We start from the raw sequence: 22,617 nt of genomic DNA on the forward strand, positions 1-22,617 counted from the left end.
GTGCCTGAGTGCAGGGGCTCCCTCGGGGCTGGGGGGGCCCAGAGCCTCCTGCCCCCCGTGTGGGGGGGTCTGTCAGTGCTTGGGGGGTGCTGAGAGGGCCTGTCAGAACCTGGGGGTGCTGGGGTGGTTGGGGGGGACCTGGGTGGGTCTGTCAAAGCCTGGGGGTGCTGGGGTGGTTGGGGGGGACCTGGGTGGGTCTGTCAAAGCCTGGGGATGCTGGGGTGGTTGGGGGGTGCTGAAGGGGGATCTGTCAAAGCCTGGGGGTGCTGGGTATGTGAGGAGGTGCTGGGAGGGTCTTGCCAGTGCTTGGGGGTTCTGAGAGGACTCCTGGGGGCTCTGTCAGAGCCTGTGGGGGTGAGGGGGTGCTGGGGCTGGTGCTGAGAGCTCCAGACTGGGATCTCCTGGCTGAGCACAGGTGGAGCTGGATCTTGGTGGGGACGTGGCTGGGAGAGCAGCCTGAAAGAGGGAAATCAGGGAGTTTCCCAGGATTCAGAGACTCCTCTGTTCCCCAGGAAGCACGAGGAAGGGGGGAGTGAAGGTTTTGGGTGCTGGGAGGTGTCCCCTGCCTGTGCCACCTCCCCAGCCTCATAGGGGGGTGCCAGCCCCGCTGTGCCCTAGTGAGGTTCCAGGCTTTTCCCTGGAGCAGAGCTCCTGGCAGGAGACCTCAGGGCTGGAGCTCCAAGGATGCAGAAAGGCAACTCAACCCCCCTCCTAGGACTGCCCTGCCTCTCCTGAGCCCAGTGGAAGGTAGGATTTACCTTTCCTGTGCTCTGGAATAGGCAGATCTCCCCCAGCCTGGCTCCTGGGGAAGCTCCCAAATGTGGAGCAGGAGCATAGTGTTGGATTCCAGTAGGAAGGTCCAGCTCCTCCAGCTGGGAGGGACTGAAGGAGGCATCCCAAAGCAAAGCTGGGTTTATGGGAGACCAGGATGATGCCCAAGGGTTCCCACATGGATGCAGAACGGGAAGGAGGAGATGAAGAGTCACCTGGAATGGGCTGGACAGGAAGGGTGGGCTCAAGATGTGACCCAATCTTTGCTTTAATATGAGAATAATGAGAGGAATGGGAGGGTGAAGCAATGGGCATTGCAACAGCCCCAGTGGACGTAACCCCGGGGTTACTGGTCAAACTGGGGCACCCTCCTGCATGGCCAGAGCCTGGGGACATCTCTGTCACCTCCAGGGGACAGGGGAAGGTATGGGTGGAAGAGCAGCCCTGGGCACAGCGGGGACAGCCATGCAGGGATGTTGGGCTGAGGGCAGGTCCTGCCAGCTGAGGGGCAGGAGGGCTGGGATGGTCCCAGGGGATGTGACACCTCCTCAGGAGTGGCCTGAGGGGACTGGGAGAGCCCCAGAGACCCCACTGGGGCTGTCATGGGGAGGCACGTGGGGATCTCACTGCTCACAGCTCCTGACCCTGGTCAGGTCTGACCCAATGGCTCTGGGCAGCAGCACAGGGATTTCCCTCCTTTCCCCATCCCTGGAAGTGTCCAAGGCCAGGCTGGGGATTGGAGCCACCTGGGACGGTAGGAGGTGTCCCTGACCATGGCAGGGGGTGGCACTGGTTGGGCTTTGAGGTCCTTCCCGCCCAAACCATCCTGGAATTCTGTGATTCCCTGATTTGGGCCATGGGCCGGTGGGAGATGCTGCTGGGGGCTGACACCGGCCCGGTGTCCCTGCTGTGACAAGGACTTGGTACCAGGAGTTTCCAGGGGGTTGGCCTGGATCCTCTGTGCCCAGTGCAAGGCACGAGAGCGGGAGGAGAGGTTAATTACAGCCTGTGCTAATTGCACCCATGAAAACACCTCATGCAACACAGCCCCTGGCTGCCAACTGGGCCAAGGGCTGGCACCTCCTGCACCCGGGCTGGCAGCGGCAAGTGGCAGAGCTCAGCCCCCTGGGCACTGTGGGGATGCTGGGGACAGATGCTGGGCCTTGGGAGGGGAAGGGCAGAGGGGCTCCTGCTGCCCAAACTGAGCAGGGCTCGGGAGCACTGGTGCCACATTCCTGCTGTCACTCCGGCTGGGAGATGTCTTCCAATAATCTGATGCTCTGCAGGGTGAGGTTTGGGTGCCAGCAGGTGACTGACCAGCTTGGCTGGGGTGATGCCCATGGACCAGGAGCAGCTTCTGCTGTCCCCAGCAGTGGAGACTCCTTTACCCAGGGCTGGCATCCCTGTAGCCAGAAGAGATTCCCGGGACAGGGACACTTTAGTGAGCAGCAGATCTGATCTTATCAATCTGGAGTCACTGCAATGGCTTTTAATAGCCCAGGAGGGCCCTGTCAGCAGTGACATCTCGGGTGACTCAGGGTCCCAGTGTGACTCAGGGCCACTCTCCGCCCTTGGGGGGGGGTGTTCTGCTTCCACCTGAGCCACTCCATCCCTGGGAATGAGATCCACACTGAGCCTTTCCTGGGCCAGCCCCGGCCGCCCACACAGGATCCTCTTGATTCACCCGCCACGCTCCCGGCAGCCCTGGCCACTCGCTGGAACCATCCCAGCCGTGGGCTGAGCTCCGGGGCGGCACCATGGACCTGCTGCTGCTCCATGGGCTGCTGCTCCTGCCCCTGGCAGCGCTGCTGCTCTACAGGTGCAGCCCCACCGTCCAGTACCTCTGCAAGGTGGCCTTTTTCAACTGCTGGGTGGTGGCCATGGCCACCCTGCTGTCCCCCTTGGCCTCCTTCCGGGGACGCTCCGTGGAGAACATGAAGTGAGTATGGGCTGGGCATGGGGAGAGCTGGCTGGGGCTTGGCTTGGGTGGGGGAAATCCCATGGTTTGTGGCCACAGGCTCTGTCCTGCCCTGAATGGGTGCACAGCTGGGTCACAGCTGGTGGCAGAGCCCCGGGGCCATGGCGTGGGCTGTGGTCACATCCATGGGGCAGTGGAGTGCATCTTGTGGTGGGAGAGGTGCTGGCTGTGCCCAGGGAGGGTCAGGCCATGCTGGAGTTGGGGTTTTTGGTCCCCGAGGGCTGAAATAACATAAAAGGGATCATTCCTGGTCATGGCAATGTTGGGCTCATCACTAGTGTGAGTGACAGGGGTTTGGAGGTACCATCGGGGCAGGAGGCAAACACACGCCCAGAGCTGTCCCTGATTTTGCCCATGGGAGACCCGGGAACAGCACTTTGGCAGAGGGATTGAGGGTGGAGAGGCCCTGGCACAGATTATTCCGTGGCTGCCCCATCCCTGGAAGTGTCCCAGGCCAGGTTGGATGTTGCAGCTTGGAGCAACTTGGGATAGTGGAAAGTGTCCCTGCCCATGGCTGGGGGTGATACTGGGTGGGTTTAGGGTCTCGTCCAACCCAAACTATTCCATGTTTTTATGGTTTTGGGATGTCTCGGTGCATCAGGTGTCCCTGTCACAGCTCTGTCCTGATCACAGCCCCGTCCCTGTCACAGCTCTGTCCCTGTCCCTGTCACAGCCCTGTCCCTGTCACAGCCCTGTCCCGACTCGTGCTCCCAGGGTGGAAGCAGGGAGATAACATCACTGAGATAACATCGCTGTGCAACACCGGAGGAAGGTCAGGGTGTTGCAATCCTTTTGCTGGATTCCTGGGCAGGATGAGCACACCAAGAGGGATGTTATGATATCACAGGGAAAATATCCCAGCTTGAGAAATTTAATGAAGATTTGTGTGTACGGATCTCGGCCCGTGGCGGGGAATATGGTTCAGAGGTTTGGTGTTATCAGTTGAAGGTTTGGTGTTATCAGTCACAAGATCACTGTTATCAGTCACAGGATCGCTGTTCTCATTGGGAGGATCACTGTTATCAGTGAGAAGATCGCTGTGATCAGTCACAGGATCGCTGTGATCACTCACAGGCTCGGTGCTGGTGGTGCAGCCTCTCCCGCGTCCCTCCCGGCTGGAATGCTGGGAGCTCACAGACCCAGGGCAGCTCCAAAGCCAACGCTTCCGGCCCAGTGGAAATCCCCGAGGGAGGCAGGGTGACTCACCTGCCTTATCAGCGCTGCCTTATCTGTCCCACCAACACCTCGGTGCCCGGCGCAGCACGCTCGGCTCCCTCTCCTCCGAATCCCAAAGCCTGCGGCTGGGAGCGCTTCCCTGTCATTAGTCCTGGCTCTGGGCACTGCTTCTCCTCGGATCCTCAGGGATGTCCCGGCCTGCGGCTCCCGAGGGAAGGGGGCGATACCACAGACACTCGTCCTTCTTCCTTCTCACCCCTGCCTGGTGCCGAGCCCTTCCCTGCCCCCTGCCCTGTCCCCTGGGGGCAGTGACAGATGTGGGGACCCTCTGTGGGTTGGGCAGTGCCCCATTCCAACACTGACGTGTCCCAGGACTCCATCTCCGTGGCTGCTGGGATCCCTGGTGCTCCCTCCTCCCTCCGTTCCTCTCGATATTCTCATACTGAGCGTCACCCCTCGCTGCCATCCTGATATTCACCTTCCTGCCCAGCCCTCACGGGATGCGACTCCACTTTTCCTCTTAGATCCATCTCTTCCTGACACCGCGGGTCCGGTGGAGCGATTTGTGATTCCCTAAGGAATGTATCCGCACTGGTTTTCCCTTCCCCCTGCAGCACAAAGCTGTGCAGGGGCAGTCCCTGGGGCCACCCACATCCCTGGGGATCTGCCTGACCCTCTGCCACCCATCCCTGAGCTCATCCATCCCCAGCTCAGCTCCTCTGGGATCCGGCTCTGGCTTTAGGAGTTTGGGATCTGGATTTCCGTCCACACGCAGATCCAGCTGAGCACCTGGGGAGGCTCCCCGGGCAGAGGCAGTTTGTCCTTGTTGGGATGTGAAGATCCCCATCCCCATCCCCATCCCATTCCTATCCCCATCCCCATCCCCATCCCCATCCCCATCCCCATCCCCATCCCCATCCCCATCCCCATCCCCATCCCCATCCCCATCCCCATCCCCATCCCCATCCCCATCCCCATCCCCATCCCCATCCCCATCCCCCCCCTTCTCTTTTTGCTTTCCCATCATCCTTGGATATCCAAATCCTGTTTTTTTCTCTCCCACCACCTCGTGCTGGTCACTCTCCCTCCCTCTGCTCTGAGCCAGGAGCTGGGCCCAGCTCAGGTGGGAACCAGGTGTGTTCTGAGCCTCACAGGCTGCAAATGTGTGAGAAATCCAAACAACCCTGAGCCCGGGTCCAGCAGAGCAGCCTGGCCCAGCCCGCCCACCCTGATCCGCTCCCCACACGTGTCCCTCCTCCTCATCTCATCCTCTGGGGTTTGACCCCCCGAGATTATGGTGATAAATTCTCTGCCCTTTGAGGAGTTGCACGTCGGGTGCAAAGAAAAGCATGGAGTCTTCAGGTTTCTAGTTTTCAAGGTCTTGCTTTTTGTTTATTATTTCTTATCTCTCAAGCTCTTCTCATGCCCTGAGGAGCTCTGTACTGCAGCAGGGTCACTCACGGACTCTTGTCTGGGAGGGTCTTCACCTCTTATACTACATATTACATTTCCATTATTTACAATTAATCACCAATACCTAATACCTATGCTGGACAGGTCATCTCTACGCTGACCCTGTCCAAACATGCCACCTTCACAGCAGAAATGTCAGGCAACAAGAAGAAGCAGGAGGACAGGACCATGCCCTGAATGCCCCATTTTGTCTTCTCATGTCCACGCACCAAAAATACATGTACCCCCAGTGATAAGATAACTATTATCTATTTCACACCCTGGTGACGTGTAATTCCTCCTGCAATGCAGGTAGTCTCTTCCAGGGACAGAAGTCAAAGCCTGTGTCTCCCTGGGCTCTGTGCCAAGGTCTACAACCCCCCTGCACAGATCCCAGACCCCCCTGCACAGATCCCAGACCCCCCTGCACAGATCCCAGACCCCCTGTACAGATCCCAGATCCCCCTGCACAGATCCCAGAACCCCCTGTACAGATCCCAGATCCCCCTGCACAGATCCCAGATCCCCCTGCACAGATCCCAGACCCCCTGTACAGATCCCAGATCCCCCTGCACAGATCCCAGACCCCCCTGTACAGATCCCAGATCCCCCTGTACAGATCCCAGAACCCCCTGTACAGATCCCAGATCCCCCTGCACAGATCCCAGACCCCCTGTACAGATCCCAGATCCCCCTGCACAGATCCCAGACCCCCCTGTACAGATCCCAGACCCCCCTGTACAGATCCCAGATCCCCCTGTACAGATCCCAGACCTCCTGCACAGATCCCAGAGCCCCCTGTCCACTTTCCAACCCCCCGCCTGGATTGCAGACCCCTTTGACAGGGTCCCTGCCCCTCCAGGGTGACCAGAAGGATGCCCTGGACTCCAGCACTGTCCCATATCTCTGGCAGGCTCCTGCGTGCTGCGCTCCTGCCCCTCAAGCGCTTCTACGGCATCAGGATGCGGGTGCGGGGCTCGGAGCGGCTGCGGCTGCCGGGGCCCTTTGTGATCGTCTGCAACCACCAGGCCTCCCTGGACCTCATGGGTGCGTGCGGGGCACGGCGGGGCAGGGGGGCCCCAGGGCTGCACCGGGATCGCTCTGGGAAACCAGCACCGGGATTAGGGCAGGGATGTGTTCTGGGAATGGACCAGCAGAGCTTTTGGGACAGGGCTCTGCTGCAGAGAGAGGAGGGACAGCAGGAGGTCCTGGGATTGGGGACAGCTTAAAGTCCTTTAAGTCAAGACTAAAAACCTAACCTGGTTCTATATGAGGGTATAAATGATTAATTAATCTGTGCACTGATATAAGTTGGCCTCTCCAGAGAGTTCCTCTCTGCAGTCATCACCTCTCAGGGCTGATAGAGCTGCAAAACTTATTCCTGATATCCAGCTGCTTTGTCCAACCCATGAAGTTTAATTCCAAGCACTAAATAATTTTTCAAGCAGATTTTTCAACTGCAAAACTCATTCCTGATATCCAGCTGATTTGTCCAGCTGGGGGAGTTCAACTTCCAATCAGTTTTCCAAGGTGATTTTTCTGCTTGGGGTTGGGAAGGTGTTAATGTGTTGCCATTGTGGGTTGACTGCAACAAGTCTTTTGGGTTTCCTGATTTCAGGGCAGAAGTGCTGCAGAAAAAGGGGGGGTGTGATGGAGTGCCTGAAAAGTAAGATCACTTTAATAAGAAATAAAATAGTGACAGCGCCCAGAAACCAAACACAGAACTCTGAGGACAAAAGCTGTACACTGCATGGGGGCGAACTCCAAAGCCCAGAAATGAGGGGGGAGTGGCAATACCTAGGCTTGGGGGTAGAGGGTTCTAGAAACATGACCAAATACGGGACATTGGTAACCAACAGGGGAGCAGAACCTAGGTTCATTAGCATAGTAACTGCAAGGGCTCCTGCGAGGATACTTCTAGCTCACCCTAAGCTAACAAACATCTCCCAGGGCTTGAAGCCAAAGCAGGGATGAGCCTTGGCTGGCCCTGTGCCTCTGCCAGGCCGATGCCCCCATTAACGGGCATTATCCGTGCCGCAGCAATGGTGGAGGTGATTCCCGAGCGCTGTGTGCCCATCGCCAAGCGGGAGCTGCTCTACCTGGGCACGGTGGGCTGGGCGTGCTGGCTCAGCGGCATCATCTTCATCGACCGCCGCCGCAGGGACGCGGCCATCGGTGTCATCGCCAGCACCGCCAGCGCCATGCGGCGAGAGAACGTGAGGAGGGCTGGGGCTGGGGGGAATCCCCGTGGGGTGAGGGGGGGTGGGCTGAGGTCCGGGCTCACCTCTGTCCCTGTTCCCGGCAGCTCCGCGTGTGGGTTTTCCCGGAAGGCACCAGGAACCCGGGCAGGTCCATGCTGCCCTTCAAGCGTGGGGCTTTCCACCTGGCCGTGCAGGCACAGGTAAGGGCATCCTCATGGGCAGTCTAAGGTTGGACTCCATGGCCTTGGGGGCCTTTTCCAAAATGATTCCTTCTCGTTTGGATGGAGTGGGGTGGGTGTGAACCCTGGGGCAGAGGGATGGGGGGAGGTTTGGTCCCCAGGGATGCGGGGGAGATTTGATCTCCAGGGATGAGGGGGATGTGATCCCCAAGGATGAGGGGGATGAGGGGGGTTTGATCCCCAGGGATGGAGAGGTTTAATCCCCAGGGATGAGGGGGGTTTGATCCCCAGGGATGAGGGGGATGTGATCCCCAAGTATGGGGGGGATTTGATCCCCAGGGATGGATATGGTGCTGGGCAGCACCAGAGAGGGACAGGCAGAAGCAGGAGTCCCACATGGGGAGAGCTCTGTCTGGGGGACTCCCTGACCCTCCGTGTCCTGCAGGTTCCCATTGTCCCCATCGTGATCTCCCCGTACTGGGACTTCTTCAGCTCCAAGGAGAAGAGATTCACCTCGGGTAAGCGATGGACAGGAATTCCCGTGGCAGAGGGGAGGGCTGGCACTGGGGATGAGGCGCTTGGGGGTGTTTGAGGGTTGCTGAGGGGCGGGGAGGCAGCTGGGGTGGAAGATGCTGGGGGGAATATCTGGTTCTTGGTGGGACCCTCTAACACATCCCTGGATTTTCCCTCCTCTCCCAGGGACCTGCACCATCCAAGTCCTCCCCAGGGTGGAAACGCGGGGCCTGAGCCCCAAGGATGTCCCCGAGCTGACCGAGAGTGTCCGCCAGGCCATGGCTGAGGCCCTGGCTGAGATGTCCAGGAGTGACCACGGGGACCCAGACACGGAGCAGCCTCTGCTGGGGCTAGGGAAAGACAGGGGCAGCCCCCAGGGCCAGGGGGACACAGCCAGGAGCAGCAAATAGGCAGAGGGAACGAGTCCCCTGGGGACACCCCGAGGTGTCCCTTGTCCCCTGAGGAGGAGTCCTGCAGCCCTGCCACCACCCCAGCAGGACGGTGCCCGAAAGGGAGCAGAGCAGGGCAGGATGGGGATCGGGCAGCATCCCCAAAACAGAGCAAGGTGCCCCCTAAAGCCCCTCGTTGTGACTGTGCATCCCCTGGATGTTCCTCTGCCAGACCTGGAGCTGTGGCTGTCCCCCGGGATGGCTTCTGCCTGCTTGCTGGGCAGGGCAGGGAAGCTCCAGGCAGGGCTGGGGGTTCCCAGCCCTGTTTTCCACCCCTGGTTGTTGGGTTCCCTCATGGATTCTCCTTCCAGAGGCTCCTACAAGCTGGAAATGCTGTTTGGGTGCAGCCAGCCCTGGGGGAAGGGCCCAGAGTGTGTGGGCTGGAGGGGACACGTGGTCCAGGGGGGAGAGCATCCTTGGAGCTGAGCTGTGAGCCAAGGGTGGGACAATAAAGAGTCTGAAGCTGGTGTTGTGTCCTGGCTGTGCTGAGGGGGATCCACCTCCTCAGGGATACTGCATCCCTGCACATGGAGCTTCTGCAGGGATGGTGTGAGCAGCACATGGCAGGGTGAGGGTCACACTGCTCTGCATCTGACCCCAAGGCAGAGCTCTCCCTCCATCAGTAAATGCACAAGAAGAGCATCCCCAAATCCCCAGCAATACCTGGATCAGCCCCTGGATCACCTGGACACAGTCCCTCCTGGAGAAGCCTCTCCATGGGCTCTGGACCACAACTCGTCTGACAGCTGGGTGGTTCCCTGCAGCTGGGCAGGGATTTGAGATCTCCTGTCTCCTTCCCTGCTGTGCCAGCTGCCCCAGGGTGGCAGCAGGACAGGGAGGGGGCAGGGTGTGGCTGTCCCCTTGTGGGGAGCAGGGTGGGCAAGGTTTCCCCTCCCATCCTGGCATAAAACGTGCAAACCATGGGCACAGAGCTCCGGTTTGGCATCATTCCTGCTCTCAGGAGCAGCTGGATTATGGAGGAAATCCCTCAAATCTGTTGCAATCGTCTGACACCAAACAGCAAAGAGGCTTCCCATGAGGAGCAACCCACGGGCTCAGATGTCACATGGACATGGCCAAGGGCACAGGAAGGTCCCATGTCCCAGAAAACCTCCTTAATCCTTTCCTGCTTCCCAGGATGTGGCACAGTCTGTCAGCTCTGAGTTGGCCTGGGATCCCACCACATCCCCACCACCTTGGGGGTGGTTTGGCTGCCCAAAATTTGGGTTTGGGAGATTAAGCATCAATAAAATCATGGAATAGTTTGGGTGGGAAGGACCTTAAAGCTCATCCAGTTCTGCCATGGGCAGGGACACCTCCCACTGTCCCAGGCTGCTCCCAGCCCCAGTGTCCAGCCTGGCCTTGGGCAGTGCCAGGGATCCAGGGGCAGCCACAGCTGCTTTGGGCAAATCCTTGTCCTGTCTGGAGAGCCAGGGCCCGGCCAGAGCCCTCCCTGGGTTTTCCACTGTCAGCAGGAGGTGAAAGCCTGAGGAGAAGGAAAGAACCTTGGAACAGGGGCTCTGGGAACAACTTGCTTTTCCTGGTCCTCCAAGGCCTGCCCTGTCTGGCTGCTTTGGTTGCCCAGCCCTGGCATGGCTGCCCAGGGCAGTGCTGGGTCCCCATCCCAGAAGGGATTTCACAGCTGCATGGATGTGGCACTTGGGGACAGGGGTCATTGGTGGCCTGGGCAGTGCTGGGTAGTCCAGGAGCTCCTTGTCCCATCCAACCACGCTGGGATATCTGCCAGGGCACTGACCCCTGCCCACATCCCAGCGGAACAGGACGGACTCGGGCCGTGCTCCTGCCTTGTGTCCTTGGGGGTGGCAGGTTCGGCCCCCTCTGGCTTGTGGGGCAGCTCCAAAGGGCAGGGAGGGGGGCACAGGGTTGTGTCCAGCAAAACCTGAGCTGGGCCGGTCTGGGGACAGAGCCGTGGTCATCTGAGATCGCACGGGAAGGGTCAGCCCCATCCATGGCTTCCTGTGAGGCCCTGGCACAGATTCCCAGAGAAGCTGTGGCTGCCCCTGGATCCCTGGAAGTGTCCCAGGCCAGGCTGGAGCACCCTGGGGTAGTGAAGGTGTCCCTGCCCGTGGCAGGGGCTGGAAGTGCTTTAAGGTCCCTTCCAACCCAAAGCATTCCATGATTCCATGACTCCCACACCCTCAGAGGGAAGGGGACTGCAAGGCCTCAGAGCAGGGGATGTGCTCAGGACACTGTGGGGCTGGTGTGGAGCTCCTCAACTGTCCCGAATTCCCACCAGGACAAAGGGAAGCAGCTCGGCCCTGCCCAGGCAGGTGTCCAGCTCCCACGTGTGGAATGGGAGCAGATGAAGCAATGCCACATCCCAACACTGTCCTGTTTCTCTGTCCAGACTGGATGAAACTGGAGGAAACAGGACAAAAAGCCAGCCTGGGACATGTGATCAGCCCAAATTTGGTTAAATTTGAAATACCTGTAAATTTTCCCTGTCTGAGAAATCACCCCCAGCTCCCAGGCACTCCTTGTGTTGTGCTCCCTATTTTCGTTTCCCACATGTTCCCGCCACCTCCTGACATCATTTCCAGCAAACCTGTGTGGAGGTGGCTCCTGCCCCAAAGTCCAGGGACCTTTCCCAATATTGCAAAAACCCCTGGGATCCTTGACCCTTGGGAGCTGTGGGCAGAGGGCAAACATTGCCTGGACTTTATCTGCAGGTGCCCAGAGTTCCTCCCTGGACGGGACACAAAGATCCCATTTCAGATCCTGCAGCGGATCAGACGCAGATCTAGCTTGATTCAAGACCTGCAGGAGGAGGCTGTGGCTCTTCCCAACATCCACATCCAGCTGGAGACATGATGTCTCCAGCCCTTCCCATCCTCTTCACCACCCTGCTCCTCTCAGCCAGGGCCTCTGGAGCACCGTAAGTCCCCTCTGTGTCCGTCTGTGCCTGCTTGAGTGGCTTTAACCTTGGTTCCCTTGCAATTCCTGGTGGGATTCAATCCTTCCTGTGCCTGCTGGGATGGTTTAACCTTGGCTCCTTTGCAGTTCCTGGTGGGACTCAATCCCTCACATGCCCTGATTGCTGCCCGGGGTGGGAATGCTCAGGCTGGGGGCTGTCCCTGCCCAGGAGCACTGAGGACACGGCCCTGGTGCCTCTGGTGGCTCTGAGGAGTTGTGCCCTCCTCTGCAGAGCTGAGCTGAGGAGCCAAGGGCAGCCCAGGAGCAGAGAGGGGAGGCTGGGGGAGGTTCCTGTGTTCCCAGGGCTTTTCCAGGTCTCCGTGGGGCCGTGCTGGACGTGCTGCAGCCCCAGGGCTCTGCTGTCACTTGTCCCTGCCAGGAGTTACGTGGTGGTGTCCCCGGCCGTGCTGTACCACCCTCACCCTGCCACACTCTGGGTGCACTTCAGTGACCTCCAGGGGCCCGTCCAGGTCCATGTCCAGCTGCAGGGGGACAGTGGGGCCCCACCCATCACCCTGCTGAGGAGGGAGGTCCTGGAGCCTCATCTGCACCTGAATGTCACCTTCCCTGTGAGTGTCACCCCAATGCCACCCCAGACCAGTCGGGAGCAGGGAGAGGGGGCCCTGGGTGGTCTCCAGGCCGTTTCCATCAGCTCCACGCGGGGCTGGGAACAGATGGGACTTCCCCATCTTGTGGCAGAGTCTCACCCCTCACTCTGCCAAAGCTCCTCCAGGCTCAGCCGGTTATCCCGTGCCTGGAATGGTCCAGTGTGCAGAGCTGCAGGGTGCTGGGGGTCGTTCCTTCCCAGCCCCTGGCTCGGGGGAGGTGTTCCTGGGGTGAGGAGTGCTCTGGGTCACCCGGAGGGGGCCCAGGCACCTTCCTTGTCCTCACCCAGGGCCTGCTGTTCCCCCCGCAGGCTCCAGCCCCTTCCAAAGGGGAGGAGGAGATCGTGGCCCTGCACATCTCAGTCCAAGGGGATTCCCTGAATGTCTCCGAGTCAAAGAAGGTGATGCTGAGAGCTCTGAAACCCGGGATCTTCATCCAGACAGACAAGGCTGTCTACAAGCCTGGGCAGGAAGGTGAGGGGGGCAGGAGGGACCACCCTGCCCTGGGGGACCCCCCTGGCGGGGGAGAGGGGTCAGGGCCCAGCCTTGCTCCTGCACTGCCTGGAAATGGGAGGGATTATCCTGGGCTATCCTGGAATGCCCAGCACTGGCACAGGGCAATGCCAGGGCTCGCTGGAGGCTGTGCTGCTGGAGGGGCAGTGCAGGGCTCAGGGTGGATTTCCATCCACCTTCCCATGGGAGTTTTCCCTCCCTGTGGAAGCCGCTCCTCCATCTCCGTTTCCTTTCCCAGTGAAGTTCCGAGTTGTCTCCCTGGATAAAGACCTGACCCCCAGCAACCAGAAGGTGAGAGCAGGGCTGGGATGTGGGGAGGTGACAAGGGCTCCCTGCAGTGTCCCAGCCAGCCGTGGGAGAGGTGTGGGAGTCATCTTTCCCTTTGGGAATGCTGCCCTGGCCAGCTCTGCCTGGGGAGCTGCCCCAGGGGCAGGGGTGCCCTGTGCTGCTCAGGGGTGCAGCAGGATCAGGAAGGAGAAAGCAGAGGGCACGTGTGACACGAGAATGTGCCCACGCCAGCTCCCAGCCAGGGATGCAGCCCTGGTGAGTGGGAAGTGAGGAATGTGCTGATATCCATCAAGACACCAGGAGTACTGGCAGGCTCAGCCTCTGGCACCCCTCAGCAATCACTGGGGTCCCTGGAAGTGTAGGATGTTCCCAGATTAAAGGGGTTCTGGGCCCTTCCTAAGGCACTGGGAGATGCTACCTCTCTGTGCCATGCTGGCAGTGCCCTCGGCTCATCCCTGCCAGAGCCAGGCTCAAAATCCATCCCAAAGCATCTTGAGGGCTGGGAAGTTCACAGCATCCCACAGGAACCCCTCCCTCTGCCCCATCCACACCTGTGCCCACCCTGGTGAGACCCCAAGGAATGGAATTGCTCCTCTGACCATCCTCTCTTTGCCTTCCAGCTGCCCCTGGTGTTCCTGCAGGTCAGTTTGGGACATGCAGGGGGTGGGGTGGGCTCAGGAGAGGGGACACAGGACTCAGCCAGGGGCTGTTTGCTGGGCTCCCTGGGTGCTGAGCCCGCTGTCCCTGTGCAGGATCCCAGCGGGAATCGCATTGCACAGTGGCGGGAGGTGACCCCTCGGCAGGGAATCGTGGATTTGTCCCTCCCGCTGGCCGCAGAGCCGGCCCTGGGCACCTACACCATCAGCGTGGAGGGGAAAAGCCATTCCTTCAGCGTGGAGGAATACGGTACACAGGGATTGGGAAGTGGGATCCCACCACGGACAACAGGCCTTGACCCCCTCCAGCCATCCAGGAGATGTTGTCACCGTCCTGGGAGTGACCACCCTGTGTCCTTGTGCCTGTCCCCCAGTGCTGCCCAAGTTTGAGGTGACCATTCATCTCCCCAGCGCCCTGTGGGAGAAGGACGAGAAGTTCCCAGTGGAGATTTGTGGGCGGTGAGCTGGGAACAGGGGACAGGGGGGATGGGGGGGTCCAGCAGGGTGGGGACCGTGGCACAGCCTCTCCACTGTCCCCACACAGCTACACCTACGGGAAGCCCGTCCAGGGGAAGGTCCAGGCTGGCCTGTGCCTCAGCCAGGGGCTCTGGCCTCAGCACACGAGGAGCACCTGCATGCAGGTTACTGGGCAGGTGAGTGTGGCTGGGACTGGGCGTCACTGGGGTGGCTCCTTCCTGGGAGTGCTGCTGACGGGGTTGATCTTCCCTGCAGACAGAGAAGAACGGCTGCTTTTCCACAGAGGTTTCCATGGCTGCCTTCAACGAGACCATCTTGAAGAGGAGGAAGGAACTCAAAGTCGAGGCATCGCTGGTGGAGGATGGGACAGGTGGGGATGGGGTGTGGCCATCCCTATGTGCTCCCAAGGTCTTCTCTAGGAACACCCAAAAGCACTGCTGGCATTTAGGGGTGCACATGCAGGGAGGGGGTTTGGGTCGGGCTGTGAGTCAGGTCATCCTGGCAAAGGAATGCCAAGCAGAGGAAAAACACCTTGCCAAGATCCAGCAGCTCTGCTGGTGCTGCGAGCCAAGTCCTGGCAGTGCAGGGTGGTTGGGTTCACCCAGGCTGGGAGATGGCTTCACCTCTGAGCTTGTCCCTTGCTCGCCACCTTGTCACACTGGAGTGCCTGTCCTGGCTGCAGAGAAGGACAGCAGGGACTGTCCCTGTGCCCAGCAGCCCCAGGGGGCCCCTCGTGGTGATGCTTTGCTGAAGAGCCTCTGCTGAAGTGTCTGCCCCCAGCTGCACCCCGGCTTTAGGTTTGAAATATTCCACAGGGCTTCTGCTGCCCTTGTAGGAGATGCAAACCGTGCTGGGAACAGGAGGAAAGCCCAAATGTCCAGGGACCTTTTCTGCATGGGGACATAGGCACTGGCCGAAGCTAAGCTGTGTCCTGTGTCCCTGCAACACCTTGAGCTCCCCACTCGCTCTCCACAGGGCTGGAGATGAAAAGCACCAAAAGCTGCAAGGTTTTACCCGAGACAGTCACGGTCAGCTTTGAGAACCCTGATCATGTCTACAAGCCCGGCCTTCCCTACACCGGGATGGTAACGGAGTGTGCCCTCTCCCTGCAGGGCTCACCTGCCCCCTGCTGCTCCCAGCCCTGCTCCTGCCCACCCCCAGCCCTACTCTGCCATGGCTGCAGCATCTCCCCTTCCCTCCTGGCACAGATCCGGCTGCAGAGAGCTGACGGCTCTGCGCTGCCCGAGAGGCAGGTCCTGCTCTTTGTCAGCAACCAGGGAAAAAAGAAGACACAAAGCTTCCTGACAGACAGCTCAGGGAGAGCCTCCTTCCACCTGGTCACCTCTGGCTGGAGTGGCAGAGTCTCCTTGAGGGTAAGTGCCCCACCCATGTCCCCCCCTCAGGGGTCCCAGAGCTGCTTCCTCCAGTGGAGTGGGGCCTTGGATTCATCCCGATTCCCACCTCAGGCTGAAGTCAAGAGGTCAGCTGAGAGGCAGGAGGAGGACTCAGCAGTCAACTACCAAGACGCCTTTCTGTCAGTCATGCCCTACTCATCGCAGAGCGGGAGCTTCCTGCACATCCGCGACCCGGAACGGGACCTGCCCTGCGGCCATCCCCTCCTCATGCACGTGGATTCCATCTTTGGCAAGGAGGCTTTAGGCAGTGAGCAGAAGAACCTGGATCTGGTTTTCATGGTGAGCCCCAGCCCAGGGAGGGAGGGCAGCAGAAATCAGGGCGCCTGTGTGGGAAGGGCCACATCTCCACATGTGTTCATGGTGGTGTCCCCAGGGATGGGACAACGAGCAACCTGTCCTGGAGGTGTGGGACCTGTCAGAGGAGGTGGCTGCTGCCACTGTTCGGCCTCCACCCCCATGGGAGATGTTGGGGGGCTGCAGACCGGGCAGGGTCAAAAATCACCCCAGAAATTTCATCGTGGTCTGTCCAACATCAGGGTACTTGGATTCCACACTCAGCATCTGTTCTATTCTCACCCCCTCCTCTGCAGGTCCTGGCAAAGGGAACCATTACCAGCATCTTCAGGAAAGAGGTCACTGCAGAGCCTGGTATGTCTCATGGCACGGAGGGGCTGTGCAGGGCCCTGCTCCCTGTGCCTGCTCCTCACAGAACCATGGAATCGTTTGGGTTAGAAGGGGCCTCCAAGCCCATCCCATTCCACCCCCCTGCTATGGGCAGGGACACCTTGCGCTCTCCCAGGGTGCTCCAAGCTCTGTCCAACCTGGCCTTGGACACTTCCAGGGTGGGAGCGGCTGCAGTTTCTCTGGGTAACATTTCCCCTCTTTCCATGGCCCAGGACAGAGAGTCTCCCTCTCCCTGGAGCTGCCCATCGGGCTGGAGCTGGCGCCCATGGGCAGGATTCTGGTCTATGTGGTACTGCCCAACGGCGAGATGGTGGCTGATAGCACCGAGCTCTACGTGGCCAAGTGCTTCCCCAACCAGGTGAGAGGTGTTGGGTTCTCCGTGGCTGCCTGCCTTGGTGTCCATCCTGCTCCAGGTGCATCGCAGTGTCACGGTCTCTCAACCCATTCCCTGATCCCCAAACCCTCTGAGAAGAGCCCTCCCTGCCTGTGGCTCGGTCCTGCCCCTCCACAGGAAGTGACTGCCCTCTGCCCCTGTCCCCTGATGTCCCTGTGCAGGTGAAGATGGCATTTTCAGAGGCCAGGGCCCTGCCTGGGGCAGCGCTGAGGCTGCAGCTGGGGGCTGCCCCAGGCTCCCTGTGCGCTGTCCGAGCTGTGGATCGCAGTGTGCTGCTCCTGAAGCCCGAGGCCGAGCTCAATGCTGAGACCGTGAGTGCTGACCCTGCCTGGAGTCCCCCTGCAGCCCCCAGAGGAGCCTGGGCTGAGTGTGGGAGGACATTGGCTTAAGTGTCCCTTACATGGACCCAGTGCTGCGGTGGCTCCCAGGCAGAGCCCTGTGCTCCTAAAATGAGGTTTTTGCACGTCTTTATTCCCAGGTCTACAAAACACTGCCCGAATTCAACTACCCCTACAGCATCCAGGATGAACCATTCTGTGGCTTTTTCTGGTGGGACTCCAAGATGGAAACCTACAAGTTATTCGAGGTGAATAACTGCCTGGGCCTCCCAGTTCCTCCCCATCCAGGAGCTGCCCGTGCTTCTCCCAAGTGCTGGGAAAGCCACACCTGTGGCAAAGGACTTTCCTGCCAAGCCCAGGCTCCTTCTCCACTTGTTTTCTGTAGTCCTGGGACTGCTCACTGCTGGAATAGGGATATTCCTCATGCTGGCTGTGGGAACTGGACAACCTCTGCTTTTTCAGGGTGCAGCACTGAAGCTCTTCACCAACGCCAAGACCAGGGAGGATTGCCTGCCCAGGATCCCTATAGGACTCCCGGGTGCTGTAGGTGAGCACAGCCCTTGTGCTGAAAAGAACAAAGAGCTGGTGGCCAGTCCTGGCTGCCATGTCCTCCGGGGGACTTGGAGCCATCCAGAAAATACCCTTGGCATCAAAGAGGATGGAAAAAGATTTTGGTCACCCTTGTGCTGGCTGCAGGCAAAGTCCAGCTGAGACCTGAGACCCTCAAGTTCTGCTCTGCCTTTTCCAGGGTCGAGGACAGAACCCCGTTACTTTATGCTAAGCAGCAGTGTCCCGGTATCTGGGGCTGTCCCAGAAACTCCCATGCTGTTCAGCCCAGGCATCCCAGCCAGCGAGGACAGGAATGAGCCCCCAGCACCCCGGACGTACTTCCCAGAGACGTGGCTGTGGGACCTGATCCCTGTGGGGTGAGAGAGGACAGTTCCCAAAGGAGGAGAGCTGGAGACCTCAGGACTCCTCCCCGTGGGATGGCACCAGCAGTGTCACAGCGGTGCCGCTGAGGCGATGCCACAGCCGTGGTGGGTGGCCTAATGATGTTCTCGGTGCCGCAGGGAGGGCGGCTCTGCCGAGGTGACAGTGACAGTGCCCGATGCCATCACAGAGTGGGAGGCTGGGATGTTCTGCACGGCCCCGCAGGGCCTGGGGCTGTCCCCCGCTGTCACCCTCACGGCCTTCCAGCCGTTCTTCGTGGAGTTGGCACTGCCCTACGCCGTGGTGCGTCACGAGACCTTCACCCTCAAGGCCACAGTCTTCAACTACCTGCGCCAGTGCCTGAGGGTGAGCGGGGATGGGCAGGGGACCCTGGGGGGTGGCAGGGCTGATGGAGCTGTGGCTGTGCTCTGGCAGGTTCAGGGAAGGCCGGGGAGGTGACCTTGGCTCTGGGGGCTCCAGGGGCTGATGGGGCTGTCACCATGTTCAGGGGGGTTCAGGTGGGGCCTAGGCAGGTGACAGCAGCTCCGGGGCCTGATGGAGCCATGGCCATGCCCTGCAGGTTCAGGTGACGCTGGCAGAGTCGGTGGAGCTGGAGGTGTCACCAGGTGCAGGGGACACCTACAGTGGCTGTGTCTGTGCAGACGAAGCCAAGACCTTCCAGTGGGGTGTGCGAGCCACCAGCCTGGGTACAGAGCTGCCACCACCCCACCGTGCTGCCCAGGGACGCCCTCAGGGGATGCGGCGGGGGGGGGCAGGAACCCCAAGGCACCTGGGAGCTCTCCCTCACTCCACTCCCACCCTTCCTGGGGACCCCCAACCCAGTCCAGCCAGCCCCACGCCAAGCCCAGGGGGCTGTGCTCAGGTTTGGGGCCTCCCTGGGGACTGAGGTCTGTGTTTGCACCTGCAGGGGAGGTGAACATCACCGTGAGCACCGAGGCCCTCAGCTCCACCGAGCCCTGTGGCAACGAGCTGCCCCTGGTTCCGGCCCAGGGCCACGTGGACACCGTGATAAAGCCCCTGCTGGTGCAGGTCAGAGGGTTGTGGAGGAGGAAAATGGGATGGATTTGGGATTAAGGTGCAAACAGCCCGTGGGGGGCAGTGAGAGAGTACCCATGCATGAAGCCAGGGGTGACCCAGGGGAGAGGGGGGTCCCTCCTCCTGACTGACTCTGGTGCTGCTTCCTCACAGCCCGGGGGGATCCTGGTGGAGAAGGCTCACAGCTCCCTGCTCTGCCAGGAAGGTAGGACTGGCCAGGGGTGTCCAGCAGTGCTGTGGGATGTGGGCCAGGAGTGCTTGGCCGCTGGTCACAAGGGCCACCAGCCCAGAGGAGCCAAGGGCCAGGGTGCCTGGGCAGGAACAGGGTGGGTGAGGCTGCCATGGGACAGGCTGGGAACAGCTGGACATTCCCACTGTCATGGCCCTCTGTCCCCACAGGTGCTGAAGAAGTTTCCTTGGAGATTCCTACAGACATCCTGGAGAGCTCCCAGAGAGCCCACGTCACCGTGATGGGTAAGGGATGGGCTGGGGGGGCCTGGGGACCACGGGGGACAGGGTGGGTGCAGAGGTCCCCAGGCTCAGCAGGACGTGGGACCACCCAGAGCTGACACTGGGACACAGGTGATGGTGGCAGGGGCACAGCTGATGATGTGTCCCCCTGGGCCAGGTGACATCCTGGGCAATGCCCTGCAGAACGTGGACAGTCTCCTGGCCATGCCCTACGGCTGTGGGGAGCAGAACATGGTTCGCTTTGCCCCCAACATCTACATCCAGCAGTACCTGGAGAAGACCGGGCAGCTGCTGCCGGACATCCGCGCCAAGGCCCAGGGGTTCCTGCAGAGCGGTCAGTGGGACCCTGACCCCCACCTGGGAGGGACACCACTGTCCCACAGCCCCCTCCCCACTCCACCTGGCTCCCCTGGGCACAGGAGTAATGCCCTGTCCCCATATCCTCCTGCAGGGTACCAGCGGGAGCTGCGGTACAAACACGATGACGGCTCCTACAGTGCCTTTGGCAAGAGCGATAGCGAGGGCAACACCTGGTGAGGGCTCTGCAGCTGCATCCGGGGCTCCTCCTGCCCCCCAGGGAGCCCCGGTGCTGACCCTCAGCCCTCCGATGTCTCCCTGGCTCCAGGCTGACGGCGTTTGTCCTCAAGTCCTTTGGGCAGGCCCGAGCCTACCTGGCCATTGAGGAGCGGCACATCACGGACGCGCTGCAGTGGCTGCGGCAGCACCAGAGGAAGAGCGGCTGCTTCCGCAGCGTGGGCAAACTCTTCAACAACGCCCTGCAGGTGGGCCAGGGGCTGGGGTGGGCACCCAGAGCGTGGTCTGGGCAGTGGGGGTGTCCCCGTGCTGGTGTCACAGCCCGGCCAGACCCGTGTCCTGCTGTCCCCTTCAGGGCGGTGTCTCGGACGAGCTCTCGCTCTCGGCGTATGTGACTGCAGCGATGCTGGAGCTGGGGCTGTCCACGCTGGTGAGGATGGACCCTTCTTCCCCACAGGGACTGGTGGGGTGGGGACAGCTGCTGGGACAGGGGATTGCCATTCCAGGCCACCTTGCAGCCCAAACTAAGCACAGCTAATCGCACTGAGCAGCACTGGGGTCTCTGGGCAGGTCCCATGCCCTGGGCTGGCTCCTGATTCCGCTGCCCTGCCAGGAGCCGGCAGTGAGCTCAGCCCTGAAGTGCCTGGAGGATTCTCCCACAGACAACCCCTACACACAAGCTCTGCTCGCCTACGTGTTCGGGCTGGCGGGGCTGCAGGAGCAGCAGCAGGCACAGCTGCAGCGCCTGGCCCAGCACAGCGTCAGCACAGGTACTGCCCAGGCACGGGCACCGTGGGCAGTGCCACCCCTGAGTGGGCAGGTACTGCCCAGGCAGGGACACTGCAGGCAGTGCCACCTCTGGGAGGGACCCCAGCCCGCAGCAGGGGCTGAGCTGCTCCCACTGCCCCCCCAGAGGGGCAGCTCCACTGGCAGAGGAATGGACAGGCTCAGAAGCCCTCAGAGCCGTCCTGGGCTGCAGCTGCCCCGGCCGAGGTGGAGATGACAGCCTATGTCCTGCTGGCCTACCTGTCCCAGCCCTCTGTGTCCCCTGCTGACCTGGGGACAGCATCCCAGATCGTCCGCTGGCTCTGCAAGCAGCAGAACCCCTACGGAGGCTTTGCCTCCACGCAGGTACTGGCCCTGGGCTCCAGGGGCTGCTCCAAAGCGGCCCCTCCTGGGAGCTGCGCTCAGGGGTGACCCTGGCACTGTCCCCGTGCACAGGACACCGTGGTGGCCCTGCAAGCCCTGGCCAAATATGCCGCCCTGACCCACGGCAGCAACGGGGACTTCACGGTGACGGTGACGTCGCCCACGGGCACAGCGCGGGACTTTGTGCTGGACAGCAGCAACCGCCTGGTGCTGCAGCGGGAGGCCCTGCCCGAGCTGCCGGGCACCTACGGGCTGCGGGCCCGCGGGCAGGGCTGTGCCCTGGTGCAGGTGGGTGCAGCCTGGGCTCCCTGTGCTTGGCCCTGGCCCTGTCCCCTCGCTGGCCTCACGCTGTGCTGTCCCCAGGTGACCCTGCGCTATAACGTGCCCCCCCCTCCCAGCGCGGGGGCGTTTGAGGTGCGGGTGGAGACAGAGGCGCTGCCGAGCACACAGAACCCCCAGTTCCTGCTGCGGCTCTGGGCACGGTAGGGTCTGGGGCTGTCCCCGGTTTGGGGAGGACAGGAGCAGGCAGAGAGGGAGAGAACCCCCAAGCCCACGCTGGGGCTCTGCACTCGCAGATACAGCGGGGAGCGTCCTGCCACCAACATGGTTGTCATCGAGGCCAAGCTGCCATCGGGCTACAGCCCAGACAAGAAATCCGTGGTGGAGGTGAGGATCCCTTGCCCCCCTCTGGGATGCCCCATCCCACAGATACCTGCCCCTGGGGGATGTGGGACACAGGAGGGACATCTGCTTGGGGTGCTGGGCACCCATGGAGCAGCTGTGGCCCTTCCTGAGACGTGTCCCTGCAGCTGAAGAGGCAGAACCTGGTGAAGAAGGTGGAGGTGCAGCCCGACCAGGTGACAATTTACCTGGACCAGGTGAGATGGAGACAGGAGCAGCAGCCCTGGGACGGGGAGGGTTTCCCCACGGTGGGTGGCTGCATCTCGCCCCTGGGCTGTCTCCACAGCTCACCAAGGAGGAGGAGACCTTTTCCTTCCGAGCCCAGCAGGACTTCCTGGTGAGCAACCTCCAGCCGGCCACTGTGTCCCTGTACGACTACTACGAGACAGGTGAGCCCTGCAGGGCCATGTCCCCCGGCCCTGCTGCCACCCCTGCAGCCCCAGGGGCTCAGTGGGGTCTGGCTGAGCTCCCAGCTCCCACTGATGAGCTTTGGCTCGTTAAGGGAGCAGCTCCTCCCAGGCCCAGGGTCACCCCCCCTCCCATTGCAGGTGACCGTGTGGATGTGGCCTACACTGCACCCCCCAGCTCAGGTAGGGGCTGAGCCTGCCAGGCCAGGGGTCACCCCACCCTCGGGACCCTGATGGGGAATCACCCACCCTGGAGGGCCAATCTGGGCTGTGCTGAGCCCCACGGGAAGGAGGGCAGGGAGTGGGGACAGAGAAGCCCATCCTGGCATCCTGTCCTGATTGTTGGGGCTTTGCTGGCCAGAGCCT

General features: G+C 61.1%; 2 protein-coding genes across 2 annotated transcripts; both read left to right on the forward strand.

Moving 5' to 3' along the window:
• The first annotated feature begins 280 nt into the window (after positions 1–280).
• AGPAT1 (1-acylglycerol-3-phosphate O-acyltransferase 1) lies at positions 281–9,181 on the forward strand. The gene is made up of 6 exons (XM_063404090.1): positions 281–2,710; positions 6,291–6,424; positions 7,418–7,593; positions 7,683–7,778; positions 8,203–8,275; positions 8,457–9,181. Exons 1-6 carry the CDS (start codon positions 2,529–2,531, stop codon positions 8,678–8,680), a joined length of 885 nt encoding a protein of 294 aa, XP_063260160.1. The 5' UTR covers positions 281–2,528; the 3' UTR covers positions 8,681–9,181.
• A 2,366-nt stretch (positions 9,182–11,547) lies between these two features.
• On the forward strand, positions 11,548–22,445 carry LOC134554366 (alpha-2-macroglobulin-like protein 1). The gene is made up of 35 exons (XM_063404910.1): positions 11,548–11,615; positions 12,033–12,222; positions 12,570–12,732; positions 13,010–13,062; positions 13,680–13,700; positions 13,812–13,965; positions 14,090–14,174; positions 14,260–14,368; positions 14,448–14,562; positions 15,168–15,277; positions 15,401–15,565; positions 15,659–15,886; positions 16,198–16,255; positions 16,504–16,649; positions 16,847–16,996; positions 17,164–17,271; positions 17,486–17,561; positions 17,784–17,949; positions 18,094–18,319; positions 18,534–18,660; positions 18,882–19,003; positions 19,163–19,214; positions 19,409–19,483; positions 19,638–19,814; positions 19,932–20,013; positions 20,106–20,262; positions 20,370–20,444; positions 20,628–20,784; positions 20,928–21,145; positions 21,236–21,451; positions 21,527–21,645; positions 21,739–21,829; positions 21,973–22,041; positions 22,131–22,233; positions 22,393–22,445. The coding sequence occupies exons 1-35, from the start codon at positions 11,548–11,550 to the stop codon at positions 22,443–22,445; spliced, it is 4,284 nt and encodes a 1,427-aa protein (XP_063260980.1).
• Positions 22,446–22,617: the final 172 nt, after the last annotated feature.

Source organism: Prinia subflava, chromosome 8 (genome assembly GCF_021018805.1).
Source record: "Prinia subflava isolate CZ2003 ecotype Zambia chromosome 8, Cam_Psub_1.2, whole genome shotgun sequence".
Lineage (NCBI taxonomy): Eukaryota > Metazoa > Chordata > Aves > Passeriformes > Cisticolidae > Prinia > Prinia subflava.

Coding starts and splice junctions, on each gene's coding strand:
- LOC134554366 (XM_063404910.1), top strand. CDS start 11,548: ATGATGTCTCCAGCCCTTCCCATCCTCTTCACCACCCTGCTCCTCTCA. Junction 15,887..16,197: donor ACCTGGATCTGGTTTTCATG/GTGAGCCCCAGC, acceptor CCTCCTCTGCAG/GTCCTGGCAAAGGGAACCAT. Junction 19,215..19,408: donor CTCCCTGCTCTGCCAGGAAG/GTAGGACTGGCC, acceptor CTGTCCCCACAG/GTGCTGAAGAAGTTTCCTTG.
- AGPAT1 (XM_063404090.1), top strand. CDS start 2,529: ATGGACCTGCTGCTGCTCCATGGGCTGCTGCTCCTGCCCCTGGCAGCG. Junction 6,425..7,417: donor GGCCTCCCTGGACCTCATGG/GTGCGTGCGGGG, acceptor TCCGTGCCGCAG/CAATGGTGGAGGTGATTCCC. Junction 8,276..8,456: donor GGAGAAGAGATTCACCTCGG/GTAAGCGATGGA, acceptor CTCCTCTCCCAG/GGACCTGCACCATCCAAGTC.